Genomic DNA, 13037 nt, shown 5'->3' with positions numbered 1-13037 from the left:
ATCAGGTGTCAGCAGAGAGCACTGTGGACAAGGCAAAAAAGACATTCAAAAAGAAAAGAATCTCCTCTGTAGCATACAGCTGCTAAAAAGTACTGGAAGGATAAAAAAAATGTTAACAGAAGTAATTTACAAATCTGTTTAACTTTCTGGCACCAGTTGATTTAATTTTTTATTTTTTTTCCCACCGGAGTACCCCTTTAGGGCCAGAACTTTGTTGAAGCCCAAAGCCTCTACTGACCCAAGACACAATTCTACCAGCAAAGTGGGGTTTTAAGGCGCTATTCTCTGCCAGGGCATGCTGGGAGTTGAATTATAATAACAGCTCATGCAGATTCCCATTATAGACTTTACATTTATCAACAAGCGACATGAAGTGTTCCGTACATAAGTGACATCTCCAATAGCTCCTAATGAGTCATTGTGGATGCGCCGTTACGGTGAGAAGACACCTCTGCTAAATACCGTCATTAGCGCCGTTCACAGGAGCGCATCCCCATCATTAAACGCGGACTTGCTATTAGGCTCCCCCTCCCCCAGTATATGTAAATGGGTTTCCTCTTCAGAACGTGAGATTCGATGATTACCTGTACACCATCACTGATGACTGCGGAGTTCAGTGGCGAAGCGCAATTTGTCCTATGGATTTACACAATAACCTCGCTTCCAGCCGCCGCTGATTTAAAGGGGCCGTACTGGATTAGGAGCACATGGCTGCTTTGTTCTTTTTAAACAGCGCCACTCTTGTATGCTGGTTATGTCTGGTATTGCAGCTAGTTTAACCAATGTCTCCAAAGGGCAAATAGGACCAATCATGGCTATGATTTCCTTCCTGTTGCAAAACTACAGCTCCCAGCATGCCCGGACAGCCTCCGGCTGTCCGGGCATGCTGGGAGTTGTAGTTTTTAAACAGGTGGAGGCACATTGGTTGGGCAGCACCGGTCTATACTTATTATGCAGTCACATGCGACTCCATCTTTCTCTGCTTCTTACTAACTCACAATAGAAAAGGAGTCATACATAAAGGGAGGATCAGACTACACAAGGCTTTGTTTGTAGTCTGTAGTCATGGAGACATATTGACCTGCCTAGGAGCTTCATACACAAAACTCTTTACCCTAACATCCATGGGGACTACAAACAAAGGGAGCCTGTTCTCCCTCAGGGTGCGTTCACACGCTCTTTGTTTTTGCGGGTTTTCCGCTGCGTATTTGAAAGGGGAGCGGGCTCTTCTCGGCTGTCCATAGCAGATTGTCTGCGGCGGAATTTACGCTGCGGAAAATCCGCAGCAGTCCCAACTGACTTCAATGGGGCTTGCGGCAGATTTTCCGCAGCGTAAACTTCTCCGTGGAAAATCTGCTGCGGATAGCCAAGAAGAGCCTGCACCCTTTCAAATACGCAAAAAACAAAGAGCGTGTGAACGCACCCTCAAGGTCCTTTAGGCTGGCCATACAGGTTAAAGGGGTACTCCGGTGGAAAACTTTTTTTTTTTTTTTTTTTTTAAACCAACTGGTGCCAGAAAGTTAAACAGATTTGTAAATGACTTCTATTAAAGAATCTTAATCCTTCCAGTCCTTATTAGCTGCTGAATACTACAGAGGAAATTATTTTCTTTTTGGAACACAGAGCTCTCTGCTGACATCACAGAGCACAGTGCTCTCTGCTGACACCTCTGTCCATTTTAGGAACTGTCCAGAGCAGCATATGTTTTCTATGGGGATTTTCTCCTACTTTGGACAGTTCCTAAAATGGACAGAGGTGTCAGCAGAGAGCACTGTGGTCACGATGTCAGCAGAGAGCACTATGTTCCAAAAAGAAAATAATTGTATTCAGCAGCTAATAAGTACTGGAAGGATTACAATTTTTTTTTTTAATAGAAGTAATTTTCAAATCTGTTTAACTTTCTGGCACCAGTTGATAAAAATGAAAATAAAAAGTTTTCCACCGGAGTACTCCTTTAAATAGCTGTCAGTCTAACCTTTGTTTGGCCTAAAGCTTTCTTTCCTGATACTTCCATATGCATGCATGCTCAGCTCGGCTGACTGTGCATGCTTTCTGAATGGGTAAAAGGAGGGGGGCAGTAACCTGCTGCCAGATTCATCTCCAGCTTGTCTATAGGTCTCCATAGCTACAGACTATGAACAAACCCTGTGTAGTCTGAGGAAGATGGAGTAACATGTGACTGCAGAATCAGTCTAGACCAGTATTTCTTAACCAATGTGCTTCCAGCCAAAGGCTGTCCGGGTATGTTGGGAGTTGTAGTTTTGTAGTTTTGTTAGCCCTTTGGAGACATTGGGTAAACATTGCTCAGATGCAATACCAGACATAACCTGCATACACGAGTGGCGCTATTTATAAAACAAAACAGCTATTTGTTTCTTATTCCAGTTTCCCCACTCCACCAAAATAAATTAACATTTCCCTTCTTTTGGTGGAATTCTGTCTGTACTGCATTTCCGTAAAGGAGGATGGCCCATGTTTGGGGCGGTCCTAGCGCTGGCTTGTTCTGCCAGCACCTGCTGCCAATTGAATTTCCGGGTAGAGATTCTGTAGGGCCCTTAGGACAGCGCAGTTTAAAGGGGTACTCCTGTGGAAAACTTTTTTTTCTTTTTAAATCAACTGGTGCCAGAAAGTTAAACAGATTTGTAAATCACTTCTATAAAAAAAATCTTAATCCTTCCAGTACTTTTTAGGGGCTGTATACTAAAGAGAGATCCAAAAAAGAAATGCATTTCCTCTGATGTCTTGTCCACAGTGCTCTCTGCTGACCTCTGCTGTCCATTTTAGGAACTGTCCAGAGCAGCATATGTTTGCTTTGTGGATTTTTTCCTTCTCTGGACAGTTCCTAAAATAGACAGCAGAGGTCAGCAGAGAGCACTGGGGTCATGACATCAGAGGAAATGCATTTCTTTTTTGGATTTCTCTTTAGTATACAGCCCCTAAAAAGTACTGTAAGGATTAAGATTTTTTAATAGAAATTATTTACAAATCTGTTTAACTTTCTGGCACCAGTTGATTTAAAAAGAAAAAAAAGTTTCCCACGGGAGTACCCCTTTAAATCCAGTATGATCCGTCCTTCTCTTTCTCAACTTCTGCAGTTGAGGGGGTAATGGGAGGCCACCTTAGATGGTCTTCCGATCCTGCCAAAATCACCGGAAGAAGGAAGAGAGTAACTCATGACTTCAGGATCAGACTACACAGGGTTTGTTTGTAGTCTGTAACCAAAGCGACATATAGGCCTGCATAAGAGCTGTATACACAGAAAACAATCAGATTTAAAGGGGTATTCCAGGAAAAAACTTTTTTATATATATCAACTGGCTCCAGAAAGTTAAACAGATTTGTAAATTACTTCTATTAAAAAATCTTAATCCTTTCAGTCCTTATGAGCTGCTGAAGTTGAGTTGTTCTTTTCTCTTTAAGTGCTCTCTGATGACACCTGTCTCGGGAACTGTGCAGAGTAGAAGCAAATCCCCATAGCAAACCTCTTCTACTCTGTGCAGTTCCTGAGACAAGCAGAGATGTCAGCAGAGAGCACTGTTACCAGACAGAAAATAACAACTCAACTTCAGCAGCTGGTAATTATTGGAAGGATTAAGTTTTTTAATAGAAGTCATTTACAAATCTGTTTAACTTTCTGAAGCCAGTTGATATATAAAAAAAAGTTTTTCCCCCTGGAATACCCCTTTAACCCCTTAAGGACCAGGCCATTTTACACCTCAGGACCCGGCCATTTTTTGCACATCTGACCACTGTCACTTTAAACATTAATAACTCTGGAATGCTTTTACTTATCATTCTGATTCCGAGATAGTTTTTTCGTGACATATTCTACTTTAACATAGTGGTAAAATTTTGTGGTAACTTGCATCCTTTCTTGGTGAAAAATCCCAAAATTTTATGAAAAATTTTAAAATTTTGCATTTTTCTAACTTTGAAGCTCTCTGCTTGTAAGGAAAATGGATATTCCAAATAATTTTATTTTATTCACATATACAATATGTCTACTTTATGTTTGCATCATAAAAGTGACAAGTTTTTACTTTTGGAAGACACCAGAGGGCTTCAAAGTTCAGCAGCAATTTTCCAATTTTTCCCAAAATTTCCAAACTCACAATTTTTCATAGACCAGTTCAGGTTTGAAGTGGATTTGAAGGGTCTTCATATTAGAAATACCCCATAAATGACCCCATTATAAAAACTGCACCCCCCAAAGTATTCAAAATGACATTCAGTCCACGTTTTAACCCTTTAGGTGTTTCACAGGAATAGCAGCAAAGTGAAGGAGAAAATTCACAATCTCCATTTTTTACACTCGCATGTTCTTGTAGACCCAATTTTTGAATTTTTACAAGGGGAAAAAGGAGAAAATGTATACTTATATTTGTAGCCCAATTTCTCTCGAGTAAGCACATACCTCATATGTCTATGTAAAGTGTTCGGCGGGCGCAGTAGAGGGCTCAGAAGCGAAGGAGCGACAAGGGGATTTTGGAGAGTACGTTTTTTTGAAATGGTTTTTGGGGGGCATGTTGCATTTAGGAAGCCCCTATGGTGCCAGAACAGCAAAAATCCCCCACATGGCATACTATTTTGGAAACTAGACCCCTTGAGGTACGTAACAAGGAATAAAGTGAGCCTTAATACCCCACAGGAGTTTCATGACTTTTGCATGTGTAAAAAAATAAAAATAACATTTCACTAAAATGTGTGTTTCCCCCCAAATTTCACATTTTTGCAAGGGTTAATAGCAGAAAATACCCCCCAAACATTGTAACCCCATCTCTTCTGAGTATGGAGGTACCCCATAAGTTGACCTGAAGTGCACTATGGGTGAACTACAATGCTCAGAAGAGAAGGAGTCATATTTGGCTGTTTGAGAGCAAATTTTGCTCGGGGGCATGTCGCATTTAGGAAGCCCCAATGGTGCCAGAACAGCAAAATAACCCCCACATGGCATACCATTTTGGAAACTAGACCCCTTGAGGAACGTAACAAGGGGTACAGTGAGCATTTACCCCCCACTGGTGTCTGTAGGTTACCTGCCCGTTTAGGGATAGGTGGCCCTGACTGCACGGGACGGTAGGGGTTAACTCAGAGCCCAGGATAGTTTCCCCTCCCCCCTGCTTTCCCGGGTTAGTAGGAGGGGAATTAAGGCACGCCCAGGATATATTTAGGTCCACCCCACCCCCTGGTTAGTCCTTTTCGTACTCACCAGCGCTCCTGAGAAGTCAGCTTTGCTCCGGAGATGGCTGACGAGGCTGTATGGAATGCTATCCGGGAGCGGGTGTTGGCTGATCCAGGCGCCCTATCTCAGCTACTAGCTGGGCTAGGCCTTCCTGCTGCTGCGGTTAGTAGTATATCTCGGCCGGCAGGTCCTGCTGTACGGGGGCGACGAACCGCCCGTGCATCGCGCCCTCCGGCGCGTCTGAGCCCCAGTCCCCCTAGGTCGTCTGCTAGTAGGAGGGGGCGCTTTGCTGCCCGCATTGCCTCCTCAGCTGTAGTTTCGGCCCCTGGTGCGGCTGTGGCCGCAGCTCGGGCTGTAGCTCCGCCCCTTCCGGGTCAAGTTTCACAGGAAGCTGTGGGGACTTCTTCAGCTGCTTCGCGCGCTTCCCTGCAGGTCCCGGCAGTTTCAGGTAATTCAGGGCAGCCTGCTGTAGTTTCCCGGCCGGTGTTAACCCCTGCATTGCCAGCCGTTATGGGTGCTGGTGCCCCTGCTCCCTCTCATGCCTCTTCCTCTGCTGAGGAAATACCCGATACCCCAATTGCCACGGCCCGGGTTCCCATTAGACCCCAGGGTGCTCCTGTACTGCCTGGGGATCCTCAGCAGCCACCTGCCCTAGGGTGTAGTAGCGTTGATCCTCCTTATGAGGATGCTTGTGATAATTTGGGGCCCCAACCTGTTGATCTGCCACCTTTAGATGCCTCAGCTAGTTCCCCCTTGCTTTTTACTGATAATATGCGGCAAGTCAGTCAGCCACCGCGTGACCGAGTACTTAGTAGGTCAGAGGGCCGTTCCCGTCCAAGACGGTCGCGGTCGTCCTCACGGGGATCTGGCCGCTCCGGTTGGAGCAGATCGGTTGGGTCCTGTAGACATCACCGCAGGTGTTCACGCCGGGAGTCTAGGAGTAGTGTGCGCTCCCGTAGGTCCCGCTCGTCTCGGTGGCGGTCTCCTTCATCATCTGGTCGCAGCTCGTATCGCTCAGGGAGTCGGGAGCGTCGCTCTCGCAGGCGCGAGGGGCGGAGACATCATTCAAGGTCCCCGAGGCGGGCTTCCCGCGGTGGCAGTCGGCCCCGTGCGGTGTCTGATCCGGCTACTGTGCCGGTTGCTGATCCAGCTCCTGTTCCTGCTACGGATCCGGTCCCACCTCCTGTTGTTCCTGCGCCGACCGGTGAGTTTGATTTTGCGGGTGCATGGGGACAGGGGGAGGGTCAGGCTGCTTTGTTGTCTACGCTTAAATCTGTTTTGTCTAGCCTTGTTCATAGCAAGCCGGCGGAACGTGTGGTTCCGGCGGCGGCCCGTAAGGCCTCCCCGGTTAGGGTTGGGGTATATAAAGATTCTGTTTTTTGTGGTGTTAGTCCTTTAGGTGTTTATGTTGATGATGCTGTGAAGGAAAAGATTTGGTCCAACCAGTATGTTGATTTGTGGTCGCTAGTGTCTGCGGACCAACATACGATTGACAAGGAACGTAGGCCCCAGTCGGAAAAAACTTTTCCTACTAGGCCGAAGGTGGCGAAGACCATGGGCAATTGGTTGCAAGCGTTTGCAGTTTTGGGGTGTATTATGGGTGAAAAGCATCCGGAGCGATGCTCCGAGCTTTTTATTTATATGGACTCGGTGTATAGTGCTTATAAGGCTCATGGGGGCTCTGCGTGGTGGCGGTATGACGAGGAATTTCGACGCCGCTTGTCTCTGCAGCCGGATGTTGGTTGGGGTGTTAAGGCGACCGACGTGTGGTTGCGTTTGATGATGGCGCAGAAGGCACAGCCCTTTCAGCAGGGAGCCGCTGGTCAATCCGGGGCCACCGGGCCGGCGGCCGTGCGTCGACCCGGGGCTTGCTGGTTATTTAACGAGGGACATTGTCGTTTCCTCAGCTTGTGTAAATACAAGCATGAGTGTTCTGCCTGTGGGGGGTCCCACGCCGCAGTCAGGTGTCAGCGGGCTGCTAAGCAGACCGGCCGGGCGCCCTCTGCTGCTGCAGGGAAGGACCCCGGTGAACGTGGACATGATGTGCCCGTGGTTAGACCAGTACCCCAATAAGGAGGACGCTTTGGTTTTATTGGAGGGTTTTCGTTATGGTTTCTTTATACCTTTTATTTTGGGTCAGGTTTCTTCCTCCTACCCTGACAACTTGAAATCGGCCAGGGAGTACCCTGAGGTGCTGCGGGAAAAAATTGGTAAGGAGGTTTCTTTGGGTCGTTTTGAAGGACCTTTTAGTTCCCCCCCTTTTCATAATTTGCGGGTTTCCCCCCTTGGGGTTGTCCCGAAGAAAGAGGTCGGGAAGTTTCGCCTGATTCACCACCTTTCGTATCCGAAAGGTTCTTCAGTGAATGATGGCATTTCTAGAGAGGATGCAACGGTTTCTTATGTTTCGTTTGACCGGGCTGTGGCTCTGGTAAGGGGTTTTGGGGCGGGGGCGTTGATGGCGAAGTCTGACATTGAATCGGCTTTTCGCCTGTTGCCGGTGCATCCGGAATGCTATCACTTACTGGGTTGCCGGGTGGATGGGGCTTTTTATTATGATGTTTGCCTGCCGATGGGTTGTGCTATTTCTTGTCGGTATTTTGAAATGTTTGGATCATTTTTGGAGTGGGTTGTTCGCTTTGAGACGGGCAGCCGTTCGGTTATTCACTATTTGGATGATTTCTTGTTTGTTGGCCCGGCTGGGTCTCCCAGGTGTGGTTTTTTGTTGGATTCTTTTCGTTTTTTCATGCTGAAGTTTGGGGTGCCCTTGTCCGCTGAGAAGACAGAGGGCCCTTCAACGGTTATTTCGTTTTTGGGCATAGAAATTGATTCTGTGGCCATGGTTTTTAGACTACCAACAGAGAAATTGGAGAGTTTGCTCTTGTTGGTTGAAAGTTTTTGTGGTGTACGGAAGGTGACGCTGCGCCAATTGCAGGTTTTGCTGGGACACTTGGTTTTTGCTTGCCGTGTTATGCCCATGGGGCGTGTTTTTTCTAGGCGTTTGTCATTGGCCACCAAGGGCGTTTCCTGCCCTTCTCATCATATTCGCATTTCAAAGCAAATGCGCGCGGATGTTTTGATGTGGAGAGAATTTTTGAGAAGGTACAATGGTCACACGTGTTGGTTGGGGGATGAGTTGTCCAATGTTGAGCTTCAATTGTTTACGGATGCGGCTGGCTCCGTGGGTTTTGGTGCCTTCTTTCAAGGGGAATGGTGTGCGGAGTTGTGGCCGCCTGATTGGCAGACTAACGGTTGGTGTAGGAACCTCACCCTGCTTGAATTGTTTCCTATTATAGTTGCTGTGGAGTTGTGGGGTGTACGATTTAGCAATAAGCGGGTTTGTTTTTGGACAGATAATCTGAGTGTGGTTCATTGTATAAATGGTTTGTCCTCTTCCTCCCTTCCGGTTTTGTCTTTGATCCGTCATTTAGTTCTTCGGTGTTTGGAGTTGAACGTTTGGTTTAAAGCTCGCCACGTAGCTGGGGTTGATAACGTGATTGCTGATTCCCTTTCTCGTTTTCAGTTTCAGGATTTTCGGAGGATGTGTCCGGATGCTGCATTGGAAGGGCTCCCTTGCCCCCCATTGGTCTGGGCCCTGCCGAGCAACGTCTGATCCCACTGGTGGAATCGTCGATGGCGGCATCTACATGGGCGGGACATGGTAAGGCGTGGGCTGAGTGGTGTGCGTTGCTGGCGGGGCGGGAGGTGGCTACCTCCGTTGACAACCGCGTAGCGGTTACGGTGGATTATGTGTTGTGGTTGCGGGATTTACAGGTGTCCGCAATTGTAGCGCGGCGACGGCTAGCTGGGGTAAGTTTTTATTTTAAGTTGTTGGGATGGGAAGATGTTTCGAAACGGTTTTTATTTCAGCAGGCCTTGAAGGGTTGGCAGCGCACTCATGTGCGGCGTGAAGCTCGCAGGCCTGTTTCGTTTTTGTTATTGGCTTCTCTTTTGTCGGCTACCCGCAGTTGTTGTTCTTCGACCTATGAGTCCGAGTTGTATTCGGCCGCTTTTTGTGTAATGTTTTTTGCTGCGCTGCGCATCGGCGAGTTGGTTCCGGCTTCAAAAGCCGGGGACGGTGGTTTATTGCAGGATGACGTGTTGTGTTCCAATGGGGTTTTGCAACTGCGGATTCGACGCTCGAAAACTGATCAGGTGGGTCAGGGAGCTTGGGTGCGGGTTCTTGCAGTGGACGGTCCGGTTTGTCCAGTGCGGGCGGTGTCGTCGTTTTTGGCTGTTCGGGTTCCTGGCCGCCAATTTTTTACACATGCTGATGGTTTTCCTTTGACGCGTTTTCAATTTCAGGCTGTGTTCAAGGGTTGTTTGCGGTTTTTGGGTGTTCCGGCTGCTGATTTTGGTACGCACTCTTTTCGGATAGGCGCTGCTACGGAGGCGTCCAGGGCAGGTTTATCAGTGGATGCGATACAGCGTATTGGCCGTTGGCGCTCTGGTTGTTATGCGCGTTATGTACGTCCTGAGCTGTTGTTATAACTTGTTTTCTCCTTTTTTAGATGTGCAAAGGACGATGGTTTATTTCCTGGGCCACTCTTATTTCCACCGGGCCGCGCAGAGAGCTGATTGCCGGCCGGGTGGGAGATCGTTGGGATGCGGCAATGTTGAGCCTCACTGGAGGGGGATCCCAGGTATGCGTTGGACACGGGTCCTTACTGAAGTGGTGGACATTGCTAGAACCGTCCGTTCTGGTGTAATTTTGGTGGTACACGCGGGTGGGAATGATCTCTGTTATTCCCGGGTTCCCGATTTGATTACTTTAATGAAAGCCGATGTTGAACGGTTTTCTGGTTTTTTCCCCGATTTAGTTTTAGTATGGTCCGAGATAGTGCCTAGAGTATCCTGGCAGGGTGCTCGCAATGCTGAGGCCATCGAGCGTTCACGACGTTTGGTGAATTCTCGTATGGCCCGGTTTGTGCGACAGAAGGGTGGAGTGGTGGTCCGTCATCGTGAGCTTGAAGGTGATAACAGACGGTTTATGATCTCTGATGGGGTTCACTTGAATGATATAGGTTTGGACATCTTTTTGTCGGGCTTACAAGATGGTTTGGAGCAGGCCTTGTTTTTGCTTGGTGGGGGTCGGAGCACCGTGTAGGAGTACACGGGCTCCTCGGTGGCCTGAGGAGAGGAGAATTGAGAAGTGATGGCCCTAGGCACTTTTGCCCGCCGGGAGTCCGGCGGCTGGCAATACCGCTTCGGCTGAAGTAGGTAGGTTGCTGCAGTGCAGCAGTTATAGAGTTAATATTCTGTTATTTAATAAATTGAGCTGTGACCACCACCCAGCCCAGTAAAAAGAATAATGTTGTCTGTCATTATTGGGAGAGGTGGGGGGAGGGCATATGATGTGGTAGGCGTAAGTGTGCCGGGCAGTCTGTAGGTTACCTGCCCGTTTAGGGATAGGTGGCCCTGACTGCACGGGACGGTAGGGGTTAACTCAGAGCCCAGGATAGTTTCCCCTCCCCCCTGCTTTCCCGGGTTAGTAGGAGGGGAATTAAGGCACGCCCAGGATATATTTAGGTCCACCCCACCCCCTGGTTAGTCCTTTTCGTACTCACCAGCGCTCCTGAGAAGTCAGCTTCCCTCCCTCCCTCCCTGTTTTTACGTTTGTTGTTGTCACTTTGTATTCTTCTCGGCTGTGCATTTTGTTGTGAGATGCATGGTCTTTGTTACCCCTTTTAAAAAAAAAAAAAAAAAAAAAAAAAATTTTACAAAGAATGATGGTTGTTTATAAAAAAAAAAAAAAAAAAAAAAAAATATATAAAGAAATATTTTATATTTATATTTATATATACATTACTTCATGGGCACTTTTTACTTTTGCACTTTGTTATTTTGGACAGTTGTTTTTCTGTCTATTGTCCTGATTGTAGTTTTCTTTATATGCAAGTCACAGCTGGCCTGAGGAGAGGAGAATTGAGAAGTGATGGCCCTAGGCACTTTTGCCCGCCGGGAGTCCGGCGGCTGGCAATACCGCTTCGGCTGAAGTAGGTAGGTTGCTGCAGTGCAGCAGTTATAGAGTTAATATTCTGTTATTTAATAAATTGAGCTGTGACCACCACCCAGCCCAGTAAAAAGAATAATGTTGTCTGTCATTATTGGGAGAGGTGGGGGGAGGGCATATGATGTGGTAGGCGTAAGTGTGCCGGGCAGTCTGTCAGATCTTTGGAACAGTGGGCTGTACAACATTTTTAATTTGCACAGCCCACTCTTCCAAAGATCCGTCAGACACCTGTGGGGGGTAAATTCTCACTGCACCCCTCATTACATTCCGTGAGGGGTGAAGTTTCCGAAATGGGGTCACATGTGGGGTTTTGTTTTTTTTGCGTTTGTCAGAACCGCTGTAACAATCAGCCACCCCTGTGCAAATCACCTCAAATGTACATGGTGCACTCTCCCTTCTGAGCCTTGTTGTGCGCCCCCAGAGCACTTTGCGCCCACATATGGGGTATCTCCGTAGTCGGGAGAAATTGCGTTACAAATTTTGGGGGGCTTTTTTCCCCTTTACCTCTTGTCAAAATGAAAAGTATAGGGCAACACCAGCATGTTAGTGTAAAAAGTTTATTTTTTTACACTAACATGCTGGTGTAGACCCCCAACTTCACCTTTTCATAAGGGGTGAAAGGAGAAAAAGACCCCCAAGATTTGTTAGTCAATTTCTCCCGAGTACGGCGATACCCCATATGTGGCCCTAAACTGTTGCCTTGAAATACGACAGGGCTCCAAAGTGAGAGAGCGCCATGTGCATTTGAGGCCTAAATTAGGGATTTGCATAGGGGTGGACATAGGTGTATTCCACGCCAGTGATTCCCAAACAGGGTGCCTCCAGCTGTTGCAAAACTCCTAGCATGCCTGGACGGTCAACGGCTGTCCGGCAATACTGGGAGTTGTTGTTTTGCAACAGCTGGAGGCTCCATTTTGGAAAGAGTGGCGTACCAGACGTTTTTCATTTTTATTGGGGAGGGGAGGGGGGCTGTGTAGGGGTATGTGTATATGTAGTGTTTTTTTTACTTTTTATTTTATTTTGTGTTAGTGTAGTGTAGTGTTTTTAGGGTACAGTCACACGGGCGGGGGGATTACAGCGAGTTTGAGCTGCCGCGCAAAATTTGCTGCATTGCAAACTTGCAGCCCGATACTCACTGTAAGCCCCCTGCCCATGTGAATGTACCCTGTACATTCACAGGGGGGGGACCTCCAGCTGTTGCAAAACTACTACTCCCAGCATGCCTGAGAATGTTTGGGAGTTGTGGTTTTGCAACAGCTGGAGGCACACGGGTTGGGAAACACTGAGTTAGGAAACAATGTTTCCCAACCAGTGTGCCTCCAGCTGTTGCAAAACCACAACTCCCAAACATTCTCAGGCATGCTGGGAGTAACATCTTTAGAGCCAGATGTTGCCGAACTACATCTCCCAGCATGCTTGAAGTTGTAGTTTTGCAACATCTGGAGGACTACAGTTTGCAGACCACTAATACAGTGGTTCCCAATCTGTGCCCTTCCAGATGTTGCCAAAACTGTCCAGGCATGCTGGGAGTTGTAGTTCTGCAACATCTGAAGGGCCAGATGTTACAGCACTACAACTCCCAGCATGCCTGGACAGTAAGGGCATGCTGAGGATGTGTAGTTTTGCAACATCTGGAAGGGCACAGTGGTCCAAAAACTGTGGACCTCCAGATGTTGCAAAACTGCAACTCCCAGCATGCCCAGATGGCAAGGGCTGTCTGGGCATGCTGGGAGTTGTAGTTTACAGGGTCCTATTACAGCAATGCATGTTGCTTTACGGCGATGTGCATTGCTGTAAAGGGCCCGACCGCGGCTGAAGATCTACTCATCTGTCGCCGCCATCTTC

At 47.6% G+C, this 13037-nt stretch overlaps 1 protein-coding gene across 4 annotated transcripts; it reads left to right on the top strand.

Moving 5' to 3' along the window:
- Window positions 1-5123: 5123 nt before the first annotated feature.
- LOC130267665 (translation initiation factor IF-2-like) lies at window positions 5124-11299 on the top strand. 4 transcript variants are annotated; one of them, XM_056517737.1, is made up of 4 exons: window positions 5124-6386; window positions 8703-8840; window positions 9691-9822; window positions 11085-11299. In XM_056517737.1, the coding sequence occupies exons 1-4, from the start codon at window positions 5243-5245 to the stop codon at window positions 11177-11179; spliced, it is 1509 nt and encodes a 502-aa protein (XP_056373712.1). In that variant the 5' UTR covers window positions 5124-5242; the 3' UTR covers window positions 11180-11299. The 4 variants fall into 4 exon arrangements, 2 of the variants coding, with proteins under 2 accessions (XP_056373712.1, XP_056373711.1); XM_056517736.1 differs by having other exon boundaries at window positions 11079-11299; XR_008843237.1 differs by lacking the exon at window positions 5124-6386 and having other exon boundaries at window positions 6462-8840.
- The last annotated feature ends 1738 nt before the right edge of the window (window positions 11300-13037 follow it).

The sequence above is a fragment of the Hyla sarda genome, chromosome 4 (assembly GCF_029499605.1).
Source record: "Hyla sarda isolate aHylSar1 chromosome 4, aHylSar1.hap1, whole genome shotgun sequence".
NCBI lineage: Eukaryota > Metazoa > Chordata > Amphibia > Anura > Hylidae > Hyla > Hyla sarda.
The sequence above is the reverse complement of the archived record's forward strand: the minus strand, read 5'-3'. Positions and strand labels throughout refer to the sequence as shown.

Excerpts from the sequence above, each read along its gene's own strand:
- LOC130267665 (XM_056517736.1), top strand. The coding sequence starts at position 5,243 with ATGGCTGACGAGGCTGTATGGAATGCTATCCGGGAGCGGGTGTTGGCT. Across the intron at positions 6,387-8,702 it reads TGTTGTTCCTGCGCCGACCG|TTTCAGGATTTTCGGAGGAT; the intron begins GTGAGTTTGATT and ends TCTCGTTTTCAG. Across the intron at positions 8,841-9,690 it reads ATCTACATGGGCGGGACATG|ATGTGCAAAGGACGATGGTT; the intron begins GTAAGGCGTGGG and ends CTCCTTTTTTAG.